This window comes from Vanacampus margaritifer, chromosome 4, assembly GCF_051991255.1.
Source record: "Vanacampus margaritifer isolate UIUO_Vmar chromosome 4, RoL_Vmar_1.0, whole genome shotgun sequence".
Classification (NCBI taxonomy): Eukaryota; Metazoa; Chordata; class Actinopteri; order Syngnathiformes; family Syngnathidae; genus Vanacampus; species Vanacampus margaritifer.
This window is the reverse complement of record NC_135435.1, coordinates 28966311-28983042: the sequence shown is the minus strand read 5'-3', so window position 1 is coordinate 28983042 and position 16732 is coordinate 28966311. Positions and strand designations below refer to the sequence as shown.

General features: G+C 38.6%; 1 protein-coding gene, 1 long non-coding RNA gene and 3 other non-coding genes across 5 annotated transcripts; 1 reads left to right on the top strand and 4 right to left on the bottom strand.

The window, feature by feature from the left end:
- Nucleotides 1-213: 213 nt before the first annotated feature.
- Nucleotides 214-16647, top strand: LOC144050937 (myocyte-specific enhancer factor 2A-like). Its single transcript, XM_077564635.1, has 10 exons — nt 214-353; nt 5650-5816; nt 7732-7935; nt 10199-10339; nt 10611-10755; nt 10913-10966; nt 11296-11405; nt 12232-12343; nt 12603-12696; nt 15835-16647. The coding sequence occupies exons 2-10, from the start codon at nt 5763-5765 to the stop codon at nt 16052-16054; spliced, it is 1134 nt and encodes a 377-aa protein (XP_077420761.1). The 5' UTR covers nt 214-353; nt 5650-5762; the 3' UTR covers nt 16055-16647.
- LOC144050938 (uncharacterized) lies at nt 12885-14776 on the bottom strand. The gene is made up of 5 exons (XR_013293967.1): nt 14676-14776; nt 13980-14015; nt 13586-13611; nt 13194-13228; nt 12885-13017 (listed from the first exon to the last, which is right to left on the bottom strand). It is a non-coding gene; the product is annotated as an uncharacterized LOC144050938 (long non-coding RNA).
- Nucleotides 13086-13156, bottom strand: LOC144051132 (small nucleolar RNA SNORD99). Its single transcript, XR_013294008.1, has one exon. It is a non-coding gene; the product is annotated as a small nucleolar RNA SNORD99 (small nucleolar RNA).
- Nucleotides 13301-13430, bottom strand: LOC144051129 (small nucleolar RNA SNORA44). Its single transcript, XR_013294005.1, has one exon. It is a non-coding gene; the product is annotated as a small nucleolar RNA SNORA44 (small nucleolar RNA).
- Nucleotides 14070-14210, bottom strand: LOC144051134 (small nucleolar RNA SNORA16B/SNORA16A family). Its single transcript, XR_013294010.1, has one exon. It is a non-coding gene; the product is annotated as a small nucleolar RNA SNORA16B/SNORA16A family (small nucleolar RNA).
- Nucleotides 16648-16732: the final 85 nt, after the last annotated feature.

The window sequence follows — 16732 nt, the reverse complement described above, 5'->3', positions numbered from 1 at the left end:
CCGATTCTTCGATTCAGTCCAATGATCGTATAAATAGCACAGTAATCAATTTAAATTGGTGTGGTTTAATTTCAAACATACAATAAGTCGTTTTCGTATGAGTAGTTAGTAAGTGACGAGGAGTACTTCTCGAGGTGGAAAGTGTGCATCGACTCGTACTGTTGTGTCGTCAAGGAGATGATAGCGGGGTGGGCGCGGCTTGTAGTCCGAGCGTGAGCTTCCTCGGGCGGGGAGGATGTGAGCGTGTGAGCGGTGGAGTCGTCTCCGCCCACCTACTGACTACACCTCTTCTCCGTCCTTCATCTTCTCCTTCCCTTCATCTTCTCTTTTGTCTTCATCGAAAGTGGGCGACGGTGAGTGAACTTCAGTCCACTTATTTTGTTGTGTGTTTGCCGGCCATTTGTGTCGAAAGCAAGCGGCTGTTGACGACTCGAACGCGCTGTTAGGAATCTTCAATATGTTTTTACGTTTCATTGTGGACTTTTCTAGTCACTCGGCTGAGCGAGAATGTTGTTGTAGACACTTTGGGGAACACTGAGGCAACTCTGGAGTCTGGACCAACGCTAGCCAGCTAGCCGCGTTAGCATCACAGTGAAAGGAAAAATGAAAGATGCTTCCTTGTCATGTTTATGTCTTCAAAAGTCATATTAACTTGTAATGGGAACATGGAGTGCAGCCCATGTGTTACCTTTCTTGCTAATAGTACTGCTTATTGGTTGATTAATTGAATATTTATTTCAAACATGTAGTAAAAACAAGCAAATGTACTATAGATGTTTGATATAGAGAAATACATCTTATTGACACATATACCCATAAAAAATATATACCACATAAACACGGTGCCCAATATATTCATGTGCATTCTGTATACATGCATCTATTGATTTACCCATCCAGCATATACTCTTTATTTTTTATACATTCTTTTAAACTGGTTTAAAAGTTAAGTCTTCACTTTTCACAATTTCACACCACAAATTGACATACAAACCTTCGTGGATGTGTGTTTTCATTTTTTTCTCAAGTGATTCTCTTCCCATTTCCGAAATTATGGGTCAGATCACAAGATGGACCAATATGCCTATTTAAATAACATTTTTATTTACTGTAGCGCCAAAATGTATTCGTGGCGGCCCGCCACAGATAACTAAATAATAATGCATCCGATTTTTATAGCGCTTTTCTAGACACTCAAAGACGCTTTGCAATGGAATGGATACATTATTCTTACACTCTGGTGGCAGTAAACTACTTTAGTAGCCACAGCTGCCCTGAGGCAGGCTGACGGAGGCATTGGCTGCCAGTGTGCGCCTACGGCCCCGCCGACCACCACCAAACACAACGACACATGACTTGGGGAGAGCCGGGATCGAACAGCCGACCTTCTGGTTACTGAACGACCGTCTCTACACCCGGAGCCACGTAAATGTGTAGAACACCGTGACTGGAATGTCTTAATTCATCTGATCAACCTATCAGGACGATTCAGCCAATCACAAAATTTGCATAGGAAATACATTGCCCCTAAATTGTTTTTGTTTTTATATTTAATCATCAAAAATGGTATTTCATTTTATTACTTTATTTCTTACATTCCGCCATAAAATTAAAATTAAGCCTTTTTTTTCAGATAATATACTGTATAATTTTTACTACACCGGAGCAAATAATACTTTAGTGTAAATGATCTTAAATAATTATTTTTTACGCTTTTTTCTTACAACAAATTGTACTTTACCCAACGTTATTTTCAATCTTTATATTTAAATATTTGGATCTACCTCAATGACGTATTGAGTATTTAATGTGTCTTCATCCATGTTTTTTTCCCAAGGGATCATTGTTTTATAATATATCATTATATTATACGCTGCTAATTACATGACATGTTTCAAGTGACACATATTTTCTCCCATGTGGTCAAGTTCGGACTGACAATTCCGCTCATAAAAACAAGCGTATAATTTAAAAGTGATGTGAACACGCCGCACGCCGGTCATCTGCACCGCCGTCATGACGTCAGTGGGAAAATGTGAGCCAGTAGAAGACATCAGCATCATTTAGGGCTGGGTGATATGACCTCAAAATAAAGTCTCTGCTTTTGCTTTGCTTTTCACGTTGCAGGGAGAGTGTGCAATTTTAAAAGCGCTAGCAAGATATGAATGTAGCTTCATTTTATCCCTTGATGTATCGACATAGACTATGTAAACTTGATCCTTCCAACGCCTGCTGCATCTTTCTAGGCAACAGAGACAAAATATTTCTAGCACGGGAGCATGCACAAGAGGTCAAAAGTTTTCAACGTGAATAAATCATCACACGATTTGCTTTTGGCAATGTTCATCGCCGTTGAGTCTGCGATTGCCTTCCACAAGCTCTTTTATTGCCATACGCTAAACAATGAAAAAGGTTTCTTTATTTTCTTGAACATACACACCTAAGACTCACTTGAGTGAATTCTGTGTAAAAGGCACAGGTGAATAAATGCCTGAATTTCGCATAAAACTGTGTGAAAAATGCTCAAACAAACTTCCAGCATTTAATGCTGAGCCACTGCACTAGTTCGCGTCAGCGTGACGCCTCGCCGATGTGCTCGGTCAGCAAGGGGTCAACCCAATTAGACACAAAGCTACAGCCGCTAACGAGGTGGAAGGATGAAAGAGCCGGCATTTACTATGACCCGATGGTGTCGAGGTAGAAGCATCGTGGGTACACTTTAAAACTATCGGCTAATTAGTGCTCGTTCGCACCCCGGGCGCCGTGAAGTTTTCGCTGTTTTGTTGGCGGGTTTCATGGTTAGCATGACACGATGATCAGAAATTTGTGGTCACCACTTTGTAGCCCAGTTTGAGTAGTAAGTAAATAGGCATTGTTAAGTACTAGAGCCATGGGAATGTCACATTCTTTGACACTTTTCCACCTAAAGTTTGACAGGAGGTTTCCATATTGAATATCCAATCACCTGAATGAGAGAGAGTGAGAGCGGAATATGAGTTATGCAGAAAAATCCAGCCGTGTTTATCCATCTCAGACGGCGTCCATTTTGCCGCTTGCTGTGGACTGAAGATGACGTCAATGTTGCTCCGGTCTGAGGTGACAACCAATCACAGCTCAGCTTCAGAAAATAGGTGAGCTGTGATTGGTTGACACTAGTTGGGTTTCCATCCACCCATTTTTATTCAAATTTTCAATAAATGCAAAAATAAAAACTGAATGGAAATGCTAGAAATTCGAAAAAGAGCCCGAAATCTCCCCCCCCCCCACCCCACCCCCCAAAAAAAGGTTTTTACGCTTAGAGGGGGTGGATTTTGAAGTGTATCGAAAAAAGGAAAAGGCCAATTTTGGCTATGGAAACAGGTTTTGTGAATAACCGCAAGACCGGATACACATCGCATGTTTTGACCAGATATTACGTCACACATACGTTTGTTGTCATAAAGCCATGGCGGACGATAAAGTAGGGTATGTTTGGGGGGGGATTAAAGAAGTGAATATGAATGCTATTTTAGATGGAATCAAGAATTATAAAAGCAAACTCATATGACGTCATCGCACGGCACAGTGGCTTCTTGGTCTTCTTCTTCTTTTAAACTACTGGTGGCTCACATCTCTATGGTGTATAGCGCCACCTACAGCGGCGGAGTCACCCTCTCAATATCTCTTTGACTGCCAAAAACGTTAAATAACGTTTAGTAAAATCCTATGGAGGAGTGCCAAAGACGTTAAAATACGTTTTTTTCAAAACAGAGGTGAAACTAACCCTTTTCTATTGTTGATTACTGAAAAACGGAATAAGGTAGAAACAAACTTTTTTTTCTGATGAAAGATGAGAGTCCAATCTTTCATTTGGTAGTATGTGTGTTTCCATAGTCCAAACACATAATTTTCTGTGGACCTTGAAAGATCACTCAAAAATGCTTAAATCGGCTGGCACCCACGGCATCCCTTTTCTGAAAACGTCTGGCAGTCAAAGAGATATTCGCAAAAGAAGAACAGATGGAAGCAGGCATAAGTCACATGTTTGTTTTGCGCATTTTCAGTAAATTTGCTTAAAAAAAAAAATTAGGATGGGAACCTGACTAATAATGTATTATATGGGACCTCACAAGACTAAACATGACATTCTGATTAATATTACATTTGTGGAATATGAGTTATGAAGCAAAATCCAGACGTTTTTAATCCATCTCGGGGTGGCCATTTTCACCTGTTTTAAGAAGCTGAGCTGTGATTGGCTGTTACCTGATACCTGAGCAACATTAATGTCATCTTCAGTCGACAGCACGCGGCAAAATGGCCGCCCCCTGAGATGGATCAAAACGGCTGGATTTTGCTTCATAACTCACATTCCACGAATGTAATATTAATCAGAATGTCACGTTTAGACTAGTGAGGTCACATATAACAACCTTAAACATTTTTGAACAATAATATGACTTCCACTTTAAGGTAGTGCTGTTACTGTATCTGCTGTATCTTCATTTCAACGGTGCCATAATCCAGTCGGGGAAGGGATAAATTGCCTCACTCAGTGCCTCCTCCAAGACAGGAAGAGATTAAGACCAGAGAGGGAAGTGTTGAGGGAGGCAGAAAAAAAAAAAGGCAAGTTCAGCCCTAAAGTGTTTGAAAGGAAGACACGCACACTCCTGCTGAGGAAGATTTGGATACGAGAGTGATACGAGGTAGGTGAAGACAGATTTCTACTAGATTGAAACTTTTTGTAGCAGGTTTGGTTGGCATTAAAAATATCAATTGATGATCATGCAAAACATGATGGTGCTCATCTTTAGTCTAAGCAGGAACACACACAAACATTTTCACAAATTGCGCTGAGCATTGCCAAAAGCATGCCGCACATTTACGCGTTGTAAAATGATTTATCGTCATGTTGGAAACTTTTAACCCAAAAGATTTTGCTGAGGTTTCCTTGACTCACCTGTTTAACTCTTTGAAATGTAATTTATTGTGGATCATGTTTGTGTACATGTTTTGACAAAATTGACATTTTCAAAGCAGAATTACTGTATGTTTACTGTAAATATTTATTTCTGTGGAACTTGATGCTGGGGAAAAAATTACTTATTTTGAATGTCATTGTCATTTGCTTTTTCTACAAGTGAACAGTAAATTACGAAAGCGAATTGCATTCACTTGGGGGAAAAAAAGCCTTCTGTTTTTCTGGCTATTTTTGGGGGGAGCTTTGGGGTTTTTTTTGAGTATTTTTTATTTTTATTTTCTGTTTTTCTGAATATTTTTTTTCTGTTTTACTGAGTATTTTTTAATGTTTAAAAAATAATAATTTCCCCCTGTTTTTCTGAATACTGGTTATTTTTTTCTGTTTTTCTGAATACCTTACACTAAAACATTAATAATACTGTGTGTGTTACTAATTATTCTACATGCCTTACCTTAACTGAGCCAGAAGGTAAAAATTACTAATTTAAAAAAAAATGCCCCCCTTGTTTTTCTGAATATTTTTTTCTCCTGTTTTTCTGAATAGAAAAAAAATTTGTTTAAAGGCCATAAGATCCAGCCCTACTGTGACGTTCAAGTTTGACGATCATTTTGAGGATATTTTGTGACGAAATATCCAAAGTGTTTGCTCTTGCCTTTTTTCTAACATATCGTCACTGTCATGTGTGACAGGCTACGTCACCATTGGGACCATGCTTTGAGGACCACCTTGATTTGAGCTCGCTCCTTCTTCTTCTCCATCTTGCAGTTAGTGCAAATCTTTTTTTTTTCCTTTTTTCCTGGAGATGGGGCGTAAGAAGATTCAGATCACCCGCATCGTGGACGAGAGGAACCGGCAGGTTAGCGACTTCGATTTAAGTTTGGACAGTAGACTGTCATGTCGTTAATTATTGCACACATAAGCAAATGTTTGTTTATTATTGCTTTATTATTGGCGTCCACGCGAATATAAAGGGGCCTTCACTGTCCACATTTTCCTTAGTACTTCCTTCAGCCCTTGTTTTTCTCCAGTTTTTCCAGATGTTGCTATCATTCATGTCTTCTGTTGTTTATCTAGCTATCACCAGTTTGCCAGTCTGGATCTGTAAGTCCCACATGATCTGTGACGATCATGACGGAAATACCAAAACCCAGTCTAGCCTGCCCCTGTGCAGATTTAGAGCATGTCTCCTGCTTGTAATGACAATGGAGCCCATACTGTGAACATCCGTCTGACCGTCGACATACTCACATGTAAACAAACATCTGTCCATTCACATGCACTCATAGTATAAAAATGTTCTCGAAGCTCAGAATCTGTTCTGTACCGGATCAAATTCACTAATTTGGGATTACACTACTTGTGCCAATAGTTAGACTTAGTTCCAGCAGGCGTAAAGTTCAGATGACTTTCAGCCACCGAATTTGCACATCAAAGGAAATGGAAATGGCACAGGAGGTGAACCAAATTCCCAAACAAGCGAGGCTTGCAAGAAAATCAGGATATGCCCGTTTTTAAGCCCCACTATTCTACACAGAGAATATAGAGCCCATAATGTAAACAAATGTCACATGCACAGACAACGTAAACATTATCGCTTGTGGTTTTGGCACTAATTAACTTGTTGATGCTGCCGTTAAAAATAGTACAGCAAATATTCTGTCTGCTTTGCAAAGGAATCCCTCAAGGATCCTTCTGTGGACTCTCAACATTTTCAGCGGTGAGGACGGCAATTTGGGGTTAGCCGGGTCCGGACGGCACCCTGTCATTTTCAGGGCGGGAACACACAACTCTTCCTTCTTCTCTCCCGGCCGTCTGTTGGCGGGCTTCGCGCCGCCCGCCGCTGCCCGCTGGAATCCCTCGCGGTACGACGCCGGCTAAATATATCGGGCAACAAACGGCGGCCTGTCTGCGAGCGAGGTGGCGGCGCTGTAAATAGCCACGCGGCTGGGGAAATAAATATGTGTTTGTGTTTAATGTTTGCACGTCTGGACCGGAGCGCCTCCATGACTGGAGGGGGCTGTGTGCGGAGCTTCGACTTCCCTATTACGGGAATGTCGCTTTATCTGTCTAGTAGTGCGACGTTTTTTTTGTTTTTTTTTGCCAGAATTTGACGGGAGCGTACCTGGAAAATTTGACTTGAAAAGAGGAACGCTTGAACAGAGCAGATGCATAGAATAGAATTAGCTTAGCATAGCTGTAGCATCGTTTTGCTAACAAACGAACAATTGCAGCTGAAGTTGTTTTTGTCGTTGGCATCTTTTCAGCCCGGTACACACCTAAGGATTTTTCAAATGTTAAAAGATTATTAATCAGTTTAGGTCATATACTCCATCAATCTCACACTATAAATATTGATAATTACTACTACTTATAGTAATCCCTTCTTGTTTGCTTTGTTATGCGGAGGAAGTTGTGGGCGCAAGGGCAAGGGATGAGGTAGTGTTGTTTACATCCCATCCAAGTTTGTCTTGGCCGAGCTGGATGCAGGCTGATGTGTATTTTGGTTCTCCTGACCTAAATTTACACACTTTGCCTTCCGCTTTTAGTTACTTCTCTTTTATTTTCTTTATTACTCATCCCAGTACTGCTTGTTGACAACACTTGTGAACTGGGTGTCCTATTCCATGCAATGTCACAATAATAATGCAAATGAATTGTAATTTAAAAAAAAATAAAATCTGATTATTACAGCTGTGAGTTATGAGTTCTAAAAATGCAAAAATGTTACAAAATTGACTAATAATCTTTTCATGGGGTGTGTGTCCGCGCAGGTGACGTTCATGAAGAGAAAGTTCGGCCTGATGAAGAAGGCCTACGAGCTGAGCGTGCTGTGCGACTGCGAGATCGCCCTGATCGTCTTCAACGGCTCCAACAAGCTGTTCCAGTACGCCAGCACCGACATGGACAAGGTGCTGCTCAAGTACACCGAGTACAACGAGCCCCACGAGAGCAGGACCAACGCAGACATCGTGGAGGTGGGACTTCATCCGTTTCAAATCATGCGTCTCTGGAAATGACAGTAATTTAGTTGCGATTAATTAGCCAATTGAAATTTAATTATCATTAATTTGCCAATTATTTAAAGGGATAATTGACTCATGGAGCCATTTTAAGCAGCAAAAAGTTAATATATTGTCCAGAATGAATTTGGTAACTTCATTAATTTTCATGTACAATTAATACTTTTAAATACTAATGCTTCCACTTGCTGTCGACTGTAGATAATATGATGGAAGTAGGTAACAACCAATCATGGCTCAGTTTGCGGACCAAACCCAGAAAACAGGTGAGCCATGATTGGTCGTTACCTACTTCCTCAGCACAGGTGATGTCATCTTTAGTCAACAGCAAGTGGGAAAATTAGTATTTAAAAGTTTTAATTGTACATGAAAAATAATGAATTTACCAAATTCATTCTGGAAAAAATAAAAAATAAATTACCCCCTGAAAATGGCTCAATTAGTTAAGTATCCCTTTAATGCATGAACTATATAACTGTATTTTTGTAACATAGAGGTATTTTATTATTTAGAATAATTTAATGAGATCAAGGAATACCAAAAAACAAGAAAAAATACACATATTTTTTTTAATTAATTTCATCATAATTACTTAGTCTATTGCTAGATAAAACAATTGTAAAATGTATATGTAAAGTTGATGTGTTGTGTGAATTTTATTATTTACAATTACCAAATTATTTGGAGATCCATGAATAAATAAGCTAAAAATGAATAGTGTCTTTGAATAATAAAATCAGTAATTCTTCTTTGAAAGATTGTTATAATAAATTTAATCATGATTAATCAGGCAAGTATTTGATAAAATAATTACAAACTTCTTCTTGTATCTTTAAAATTTTATATCTAGTATTTTAGTAATATTTTGTAGGTTATTTCTAATATATCAATTAAACAATTATTTCATGAGAACAATTAATAAAATAACTAAATAATCATTTTAAAAATCCATGTCCATGTTTATTTTAATAATTAAATAATTGTATCCTCATGTTTCATTTTTTAGGATTAATATAACTAGAATTCATTACATTACCAATGAATCATTTATTCATAGTTTTTTTCTGTTATTATTCATCATAGATCAATTGTTTAATGACATGAATAACAAAAAACAGGCTTAATTATTTCAACGACTATTAGTGGACTTCATAATGTAAATGTCATTTGAGCCTGGTAAAAAAAAGGGGGCTGGTCCTATGTGGTCCCCCGGCCACCCTCACTCAAGTATGAGACGGAGCCGTTAAGCTGGCGTTAACCACAAGAAGGCACCTGTGTCAACTGCTCTCTGCCTCATTTGCTTGTTTGTATCGCTTATTAGCGTGACGCCCAAACGTGGTTTACATGGCGGACGGCAACATTTGCAAAGCCTTGACATTTGACTCCTCCCTACGCCGTTGTCGGAAAAGTGTTCGCTGACCACTCGGCACGAGTTTGGTCTGTCACACCAGAAAGAACGACTTCACCCATGATGAAGGATCCTCCCTTGTATGAACAAAGTGCAGCTACGATGACAACGCCTGCTGCATCACCACGTGTCACAACCGCAATTTTTTGTTTAGCCAGATAACATTTCAAATGTTTGTTTTTTGACGACGTTCAGGACTTTTATTATTATTATGATTTATTTAATACAAATAAAATATGTTTAATATTTGTGTCCTTTTTCCTAATATTTTTTCTTTTTTTTCTAATATTTTTGTATTTTTCATCCAACGTTTGGTGCTTTTATCTATTTTTATATAATTTTCTAATATTAGGGATGGGCGAGTAACAGTACCAGGTATCAGTATTGGACCGATACCTGGCCTTCTTTTCAAGGTATCGATATTCGTCAGCCAATACCTCTTGTAGCTGCTTTTTTATGATCAGGAACTACAAAATTTGAAAAATAAAAATTATTTGTTAGTGTTTTTCGGGGGGGAATTGTATTTATCAAAAGAACTAGTGGTATCTGTACTCGGTATCGGTATAGTTCTTGTATCGGTCTGAAAAATAGTGGTATTAAACAGTATTTTTATTATTATCATCTAATATTTGTGTATGTTCCCTTCCCAATATTTTGGCCCTTTTTTAACTCATTTATATTTTTATTATTTTAGATTTTTTTAAATCCAATTTTGCATTTTTTGGGGTTAAAAAAAAAAGATCTAAACGTATTCATCTAATATTTTTGTAATATTAAAATATTTCATCAAATCCTTTTCTTTTCCCCAAGGCGCTGAACAAGAAAGAGCAACGCGGTTGCGAAAGCCCGGACGCGGCCGACGGCGCCACCTATGCGCTGACGCCAAACACTGAAGCCAAATACAAGAAGATCAATGACGACTTTGACCACATGATCAGGAGCCACAAAATGGTGGGTGACGGCACAGCCCCCCCCCCCCCCCCAATACTTAGCCACAATTTTCCTCATCTGTGGCTAACACTTTCAAATACAGACCTTGTGAGTCTTCAGTTGGTTACAGTTGCGAATAGTTTTTTTTTTTACCCTAATTTATTATCACAAAAATCTGAGATTTGAACAGGGGTGTGTAGATTTTTTCTATTTTATTTCTCACCCATTGAGTCTGTTAATCTAGTCATATCATTTTGAGTCGTGAGTAACTGGACATGTTACCTGTCTGTAGTCGTCAAGTGTGCCGCAGCAGAACGTGATGCACGTGGAAGGAGGAGGAAACGGTGACGGACGAATGATGGCGATGGCGTCTCAGCACGCTCACCTGCACAGAAACATCCACGCGGCGCACAGGGCGACCAGCAACACCAACACAGGTGTGTCAGATAGTTTATAAGTTACTTGGTTAGTCAATAAGTTTTGTCAGTCTGTGTGTTACAAACATGACACAATTTACTTGGTCGTTATGTTTCATATGAATCTTGTATATGTATTTATTGACATGAGCTTGCTAATTTGTTGTCTTATGTTCAGGTGATATGCAGAGCAGTTCTGATCTGATGCCGCAAAATGGATCTGGACCAGATGGTATGTTCCTCTTGGCAGTCGCACACGCTCTTGGTTAGTTAGTCGGGCTAATAGTGACGAGTGGCATCCATTTAAATGACAAACGCGTCATCTTCATTCAGTATCTTCATCCCGCTTGTCATCTTCCTGCTCGCCCTCCCCGCAGGCCGAGCCTCGTATGAGCGCCGCCATTATGTAACAAGTTCAATAATTCAGCGTGATCTCCTCTATAATGAATAATAGCCGCACTTCCATGCTCCTCATCCTTCTCATGCTGCTGCTGAGCTTTTTCCAAGTTATGACATCATGATGCAAATGTCAACGTCGAAACTTCTTTTTGGGTGTTTTAGTGAATGGCTTTGTGGATTCATCTAGAAAAGTCCTCCCGCCCAAATCTCCGATGTCGGCACGCAAGTCTGACCTGAGAGTGCTCATCCCTGCGTCCAAAGTGGTTACGCTGGTACGTGTGTGTCCATACTTGTGTGTGTTACCATTTTTCACTTCATCTTTAACATCTATGAAGTTCATTTTTAACATGTAAAATCAAAAATGTTGTAAAGCACAAAGTAAATTTTCCTTTTTGTATATTTAAATATTTCATTTATACACATAATACAAAAATACTTTTAATTATTTTTAAAAAAAATTATATAAATATTGTAAAATAAAAGGTCAATTATTGCACCCATTTCTTTTTTTTAGTATGTAAATACTTTTATTCCATTCTTTAAATCAACGAAAAATACTGTAACGATAATGTGTTAAGTATTTCCACTCCAAGAACTACACCATTGGTGAGTGTGTGTGATAAATCCACTGGTTTGTCACTAGCGTATGGCTACGCTCTAACATGAGATGACCTAATCGAGGGTGCGGTCATCGCAATGACACCAGACGCAAACTTCTGCTTCCTGTAGTTAAAAAAAATGACTTTTGTCTGCTTGTTTTATACTTATAAAAAAAAAAAAAAAACATGATTTATACCCATCATTTTAGTCTGTCTGTACTGTTGGTGGGTAAACATAAAATCATAATCCTCTATTTTCAACGGAAGCTTTTGGAATATTCTTGCCAATGAGAAATCAGAAAGGAAAATATTTGTAATATAGACAACTGTGTTAACGCCACCATGTGGCCAGAAATAGCACAGCGCTCGAGTTACATGTCAACTAATGAAACTGGTTTTGGGGGCAAATGTTTGTACGAATAGGCCCTCGCACCACGTTTTTGTTTTTTTAATGGTAAATATGTACAGTATTAGTAATATGATTGTCATGTATTTTCAGGGTGACCAGTGTCATTCGAGTTCAGCTTTGAGCACGCCGGTGGTCTCCATCAGCACCCCGAGCCTGACTCCGCACAATCCGCTCTACAGCACCATCACATCGGCATATAATGGTAACCATACAATATTTTAGCAGTAACAAAATATACTCTAACTCCTGAAGAAGAGGTATATATAGTTCGCAATAGTTCTAACAATTACGAAAAAGACTAAATTTAGTCAGTGCATTTTTTATAGAAAAAAAAATAACGTATGGAAATGCTCTTGTCTATTTTAATTTTAAATGGTAATGCTTTCATTAGTTGAGGAAAATGTCCTTAATGAAATCAATGGTGAGAATAATTGCCTGTGTAAAATTCCCACTCCCCCCAGAATACGAATATAGCAGCGCTGGATGTTTCCCCTCGCCGGCTGGACCGCATTTAAACTCCATGACCACATGGCAACAACAGATGAGTTTACTGGGGTAAGGCATGAACAAGACATGCGATGTGAAGCGCCCAAAAAATTAAGTGATTATAAGGTCAACATACCATGAATTTGGCCCTAGAACCAAATCAGATTCCCATGTTGGGCTTTACTTTTTTTTTTAATCACATGACCATTAGTTAATAGTCCAATTTATCGTATGAAGGAGTGTTATTGTACAAGAACTGCAGTAGATACAAAAATGTGGTTTATTAGCAAATCCAAATTAATGCAACACAGGTATAACCCACAAGTTACATCAAAGCACTCTGAGGCTAGAATGCAAACAACCCGTGATGCGCAAGAAGTCCAAAAAGACCTGAGAACAGAAGAAAAAGTCACCTTTAGTGAATTTCAAAGCTTTGTAAACAATATTCATTAGCGTAGGCTTGATCTCAGTCCCATATCCGCAAGACTCATCCAACAGTCTCTTGTTAAAAAGGTCATCACAGATCACAAAAAGCACGAATTAATAAATCTTTTTTTTTTACTTACCGTAAAAAAAAGTGTCACCTCCGATGCACGATGAACTACACAAAAAAGAAAGACAAGAAATTTGAGTACAAAACCAGGTTTGTGTGAATGTAATAAAACTATTATTGATCTGTGGGACAGTCGAGTGGCTGCAGCTGCCATGGTAGGGCCAGAACAGTCAAAGTCCGCCCACATGTTCTAGCATGCACTTGGAGGACATGAGCTACACACAAGCTTGGCCCTTAGGATTGCATGCATACAGCCTGCACATATTCGTCACACTAAATTGGGGATTATTGGGCTTTTGGGTCACATTTCAGAATCAACTTGTAATGCAAAAAAATAATAATTTGCCTAGAAGCCCAACACTAGTAGTAGTAGTAGTAGTAGTAGTGCACTAATTATATATTTACCTGAATGCCGCTGAAGACTTTTCACCCTAAATGAAAAAAAAAGGACTATTAGACGAAGAGTCCATCAATCAATTCGGGTCATTGATTGAAACATGGCTCAGTTATTATGGATCAGTCACAGATCTCAGTGAGGGCAAGTTTGTCATCACAGCCATTTTAGATGCACTGTGGAACTGCCAGGGTCCAACAATAATAAAAATACAAACAAAACTCTTCTGAACAAATGTGAGCAGTTTTGTCCTTTTGTTTTGTCTACAGATTTTCGTGTTTGGTTTGCAAGATTTACCATTGGGGATTTTATTTAATTAAATGCATTTTAAAAAATGCCTCTAGTGTTTGATATTGGCAGTTCCACTGTACAGTATTATAGTAGTGCAGTAAAACTCAGGCTTACCTCTGATTTGTAGTTCAGCCAGTATGAGCTCACCACCTGCAGAAGAAGACAAGCTGCTTAAGTTCTCGTGAACTTGATACAATTGTTAAAAAATGTCCTTTCCCAAAATTGTTGCTGTATCAGTTATTTGTTCAAACTGAACAGCGACCGTCGGTGAAAGGTTTCATGTCGGCTTCCTTTTGACCGTTTAATGCTACTAAAAGAGCAACAACGGCTTCGATAGGAGCCTGCTGGATGCTTATAGAAATGTTTATAAAAATAAAAAAATAACTTTAAAAACTGAAATCACAGAGGGGACAGAACACAAAAACAATCACTGCAGACTTTATAAATTGCCATCTGTTAATCGATTCAACTATCGCGCGTGTGACATTTGAGTCGCGAGTCGAGGCAAATGCTTCAAAGTGTTCTCTCGAAGGAAATGTGCATCAATGTGAAGCCCTTAATTGTATTCGTTAGACCGAGACCTTTTATTTTCTTAAACCGCTTTAATTGCATATTTTATAAAAAGAGGCCCAAAATGTTAACGCTAGCAAGTCACAAACCACGTGGTGCGGGGCCTACCAATCGCACCGAGCTTTAGTTTAGCCTTTAAGTTTTAGCCTACATTTCTTCACTGTTGCATTAAATGCGATTCTAAGCTGTTTTGTCAGCCACATAAAAACGTCCATCCATTCTACAGCACAGCTAACTTACATGTCGTCTCGTCCTCGAATCTTTGTCCGCCTTCGCCGGAGATTTGGGCGAGAAAGAGAGCGCAAAAAACCAGCGTAGTGGTTTTATATAGATGTGTGACGTCAGAGAGGACCTCCTGTGATTGGACCGTTCCGGTGCATTGTGGGAATTGCAGTTTTATTTATTTATTTTGTTATTGTTTGCTTCATTGCCATACAAACGAAGTTTCTGGCTCAGCTATTATTACAAATTAAGACAAGCAAACGTTTAAGTAGGAATACTGTAAAGAATTTTCATGTACATTTCGATATATTGTTGCGTTTTTTTATGCCAAATGGAAACTACCTTAATATAATACTGTATAAATATTGCACCGTGCTGTTAATGCAGCTGCAGCTACTGTATTCATTTGTTTTTATTATGATTTGTTTGATTATTTCTTCTTTTTTTTCAATCTTTATCATTTTATGCTGTCCTCATTGTGGGGTATCTCAATTCCTTTCAAATCTTTTAACAAATAAGATAATACCCCGCCTACTGCCCGAAGCCAGCTGGGATAGGCTCCAGCGCCCCCCGCGACCCTTGTGAGGAAAAGCGGTTAAGAAAATGGATGGATGGATGGATAATTAATTATCCTTTTGATTGTTTTTAATAATTAATTTAATCGTAATTCATCCACAAATTATTTAATATAATACATATTTTTACTAATGTACTAATGTTTTGTTACAATATAGGAATTATTTATTAAATTATTTATTAAAATTATTATTAATTTTATTATTTATTAAAAATGGCAAATTAATACAACGTATATCAACAAAAAAATAAATAAATATTAAAACAGCAACTTTTAGGGAAAACTGACCAAATTGCAACAAATATTACAAGAATTTTGATAATATAAATTCCAAGGATGGAAGGACATGGGACACAGCCATTTCCTGGTCTCAACCTTTTTCATGTTGTCATTTATGGGGTGCTGTGTGTAGAATTTTAGGGGTTAAAATTTTATTAAATCCATTTTGGTGTAAGGTTTTACATAAAATGTAGTGGCAAAGCAATGTTGTTGGTAAAGGTTGTTGTCGTCACAGTGTAGTAGATGTCGTCCTCTCTTCTTTAGAATCAGCTTTTAACTCCCTCTTCCCTTCCTCCATCCTCTCCCTATTCCTGTTTGCAGGCCAGGCATCACCACCAACCACAACATCAGCATCAAGGACGAGCCTCCTTCCCCCCCTCCTCCTCCTCGGGGCTATTCGACTCCTTCCGGGGGCGTCGACCAGCGGGACGAGCATCCTCCACGCCGTCGCCCCGACTTCCTGCCGCTGGCCAACACTCGCTCGGAGGCTGATGAGAGTGCGGCGGCCAAACGACTTCGCATGGACAGCTGGGTGACTTAGATGAATGGTCACCATTATGCAAATTCAACTGACGCACTTCCTGGTCTCAGGGTCGCTTAAAGCAATAATTACCACATCCTGCCAAAAAAAAAAAAAAAGTAAAAAATTTTTTCTTTAACACGCCATAAGATGCTGATGAGGATATTGCTCTGTATGAATTATAAAAACATGTCTCTATTGTTGTGTATATAGTATTGTACCTTTAATATATCACTTTGGCTGTAACCAAGTATGGATCTTGTATTATTCCTAGCACACAGACATTTTATGTTTTTACTGTTTATGCGAGTCCTTTTGTTTCACAGCATGATGGACGAATGATGATGATGATTTTAATGTAATTAATAAGTTACTTGGACAGTTCAAGGTTGTAAAGTAGGCTACTTATAGCTATTGTCCGTTTTGGGCCCAATGGGCTGTATCTGTATGTGTTGTGTTTTTATACTTAGAAATTTGGACAGTTGCATTTCTGACTGGCAAATGGGGCCCGTAGATGGGGCCGCTATTTGAGTAAAGTGCGCTTAAATACAGGTTTACTATACTATAGCGCAATCTAGTGGGGAAGTTTATCCATTACAGTTTACCCAACATGACAAAAAAAAGTTGAGTTTCTTCTTTGTCTCCAGGCTCTAACAAACAAGCAAACAAAAACAGGGAAACGTGGCATTTTCTACGTCT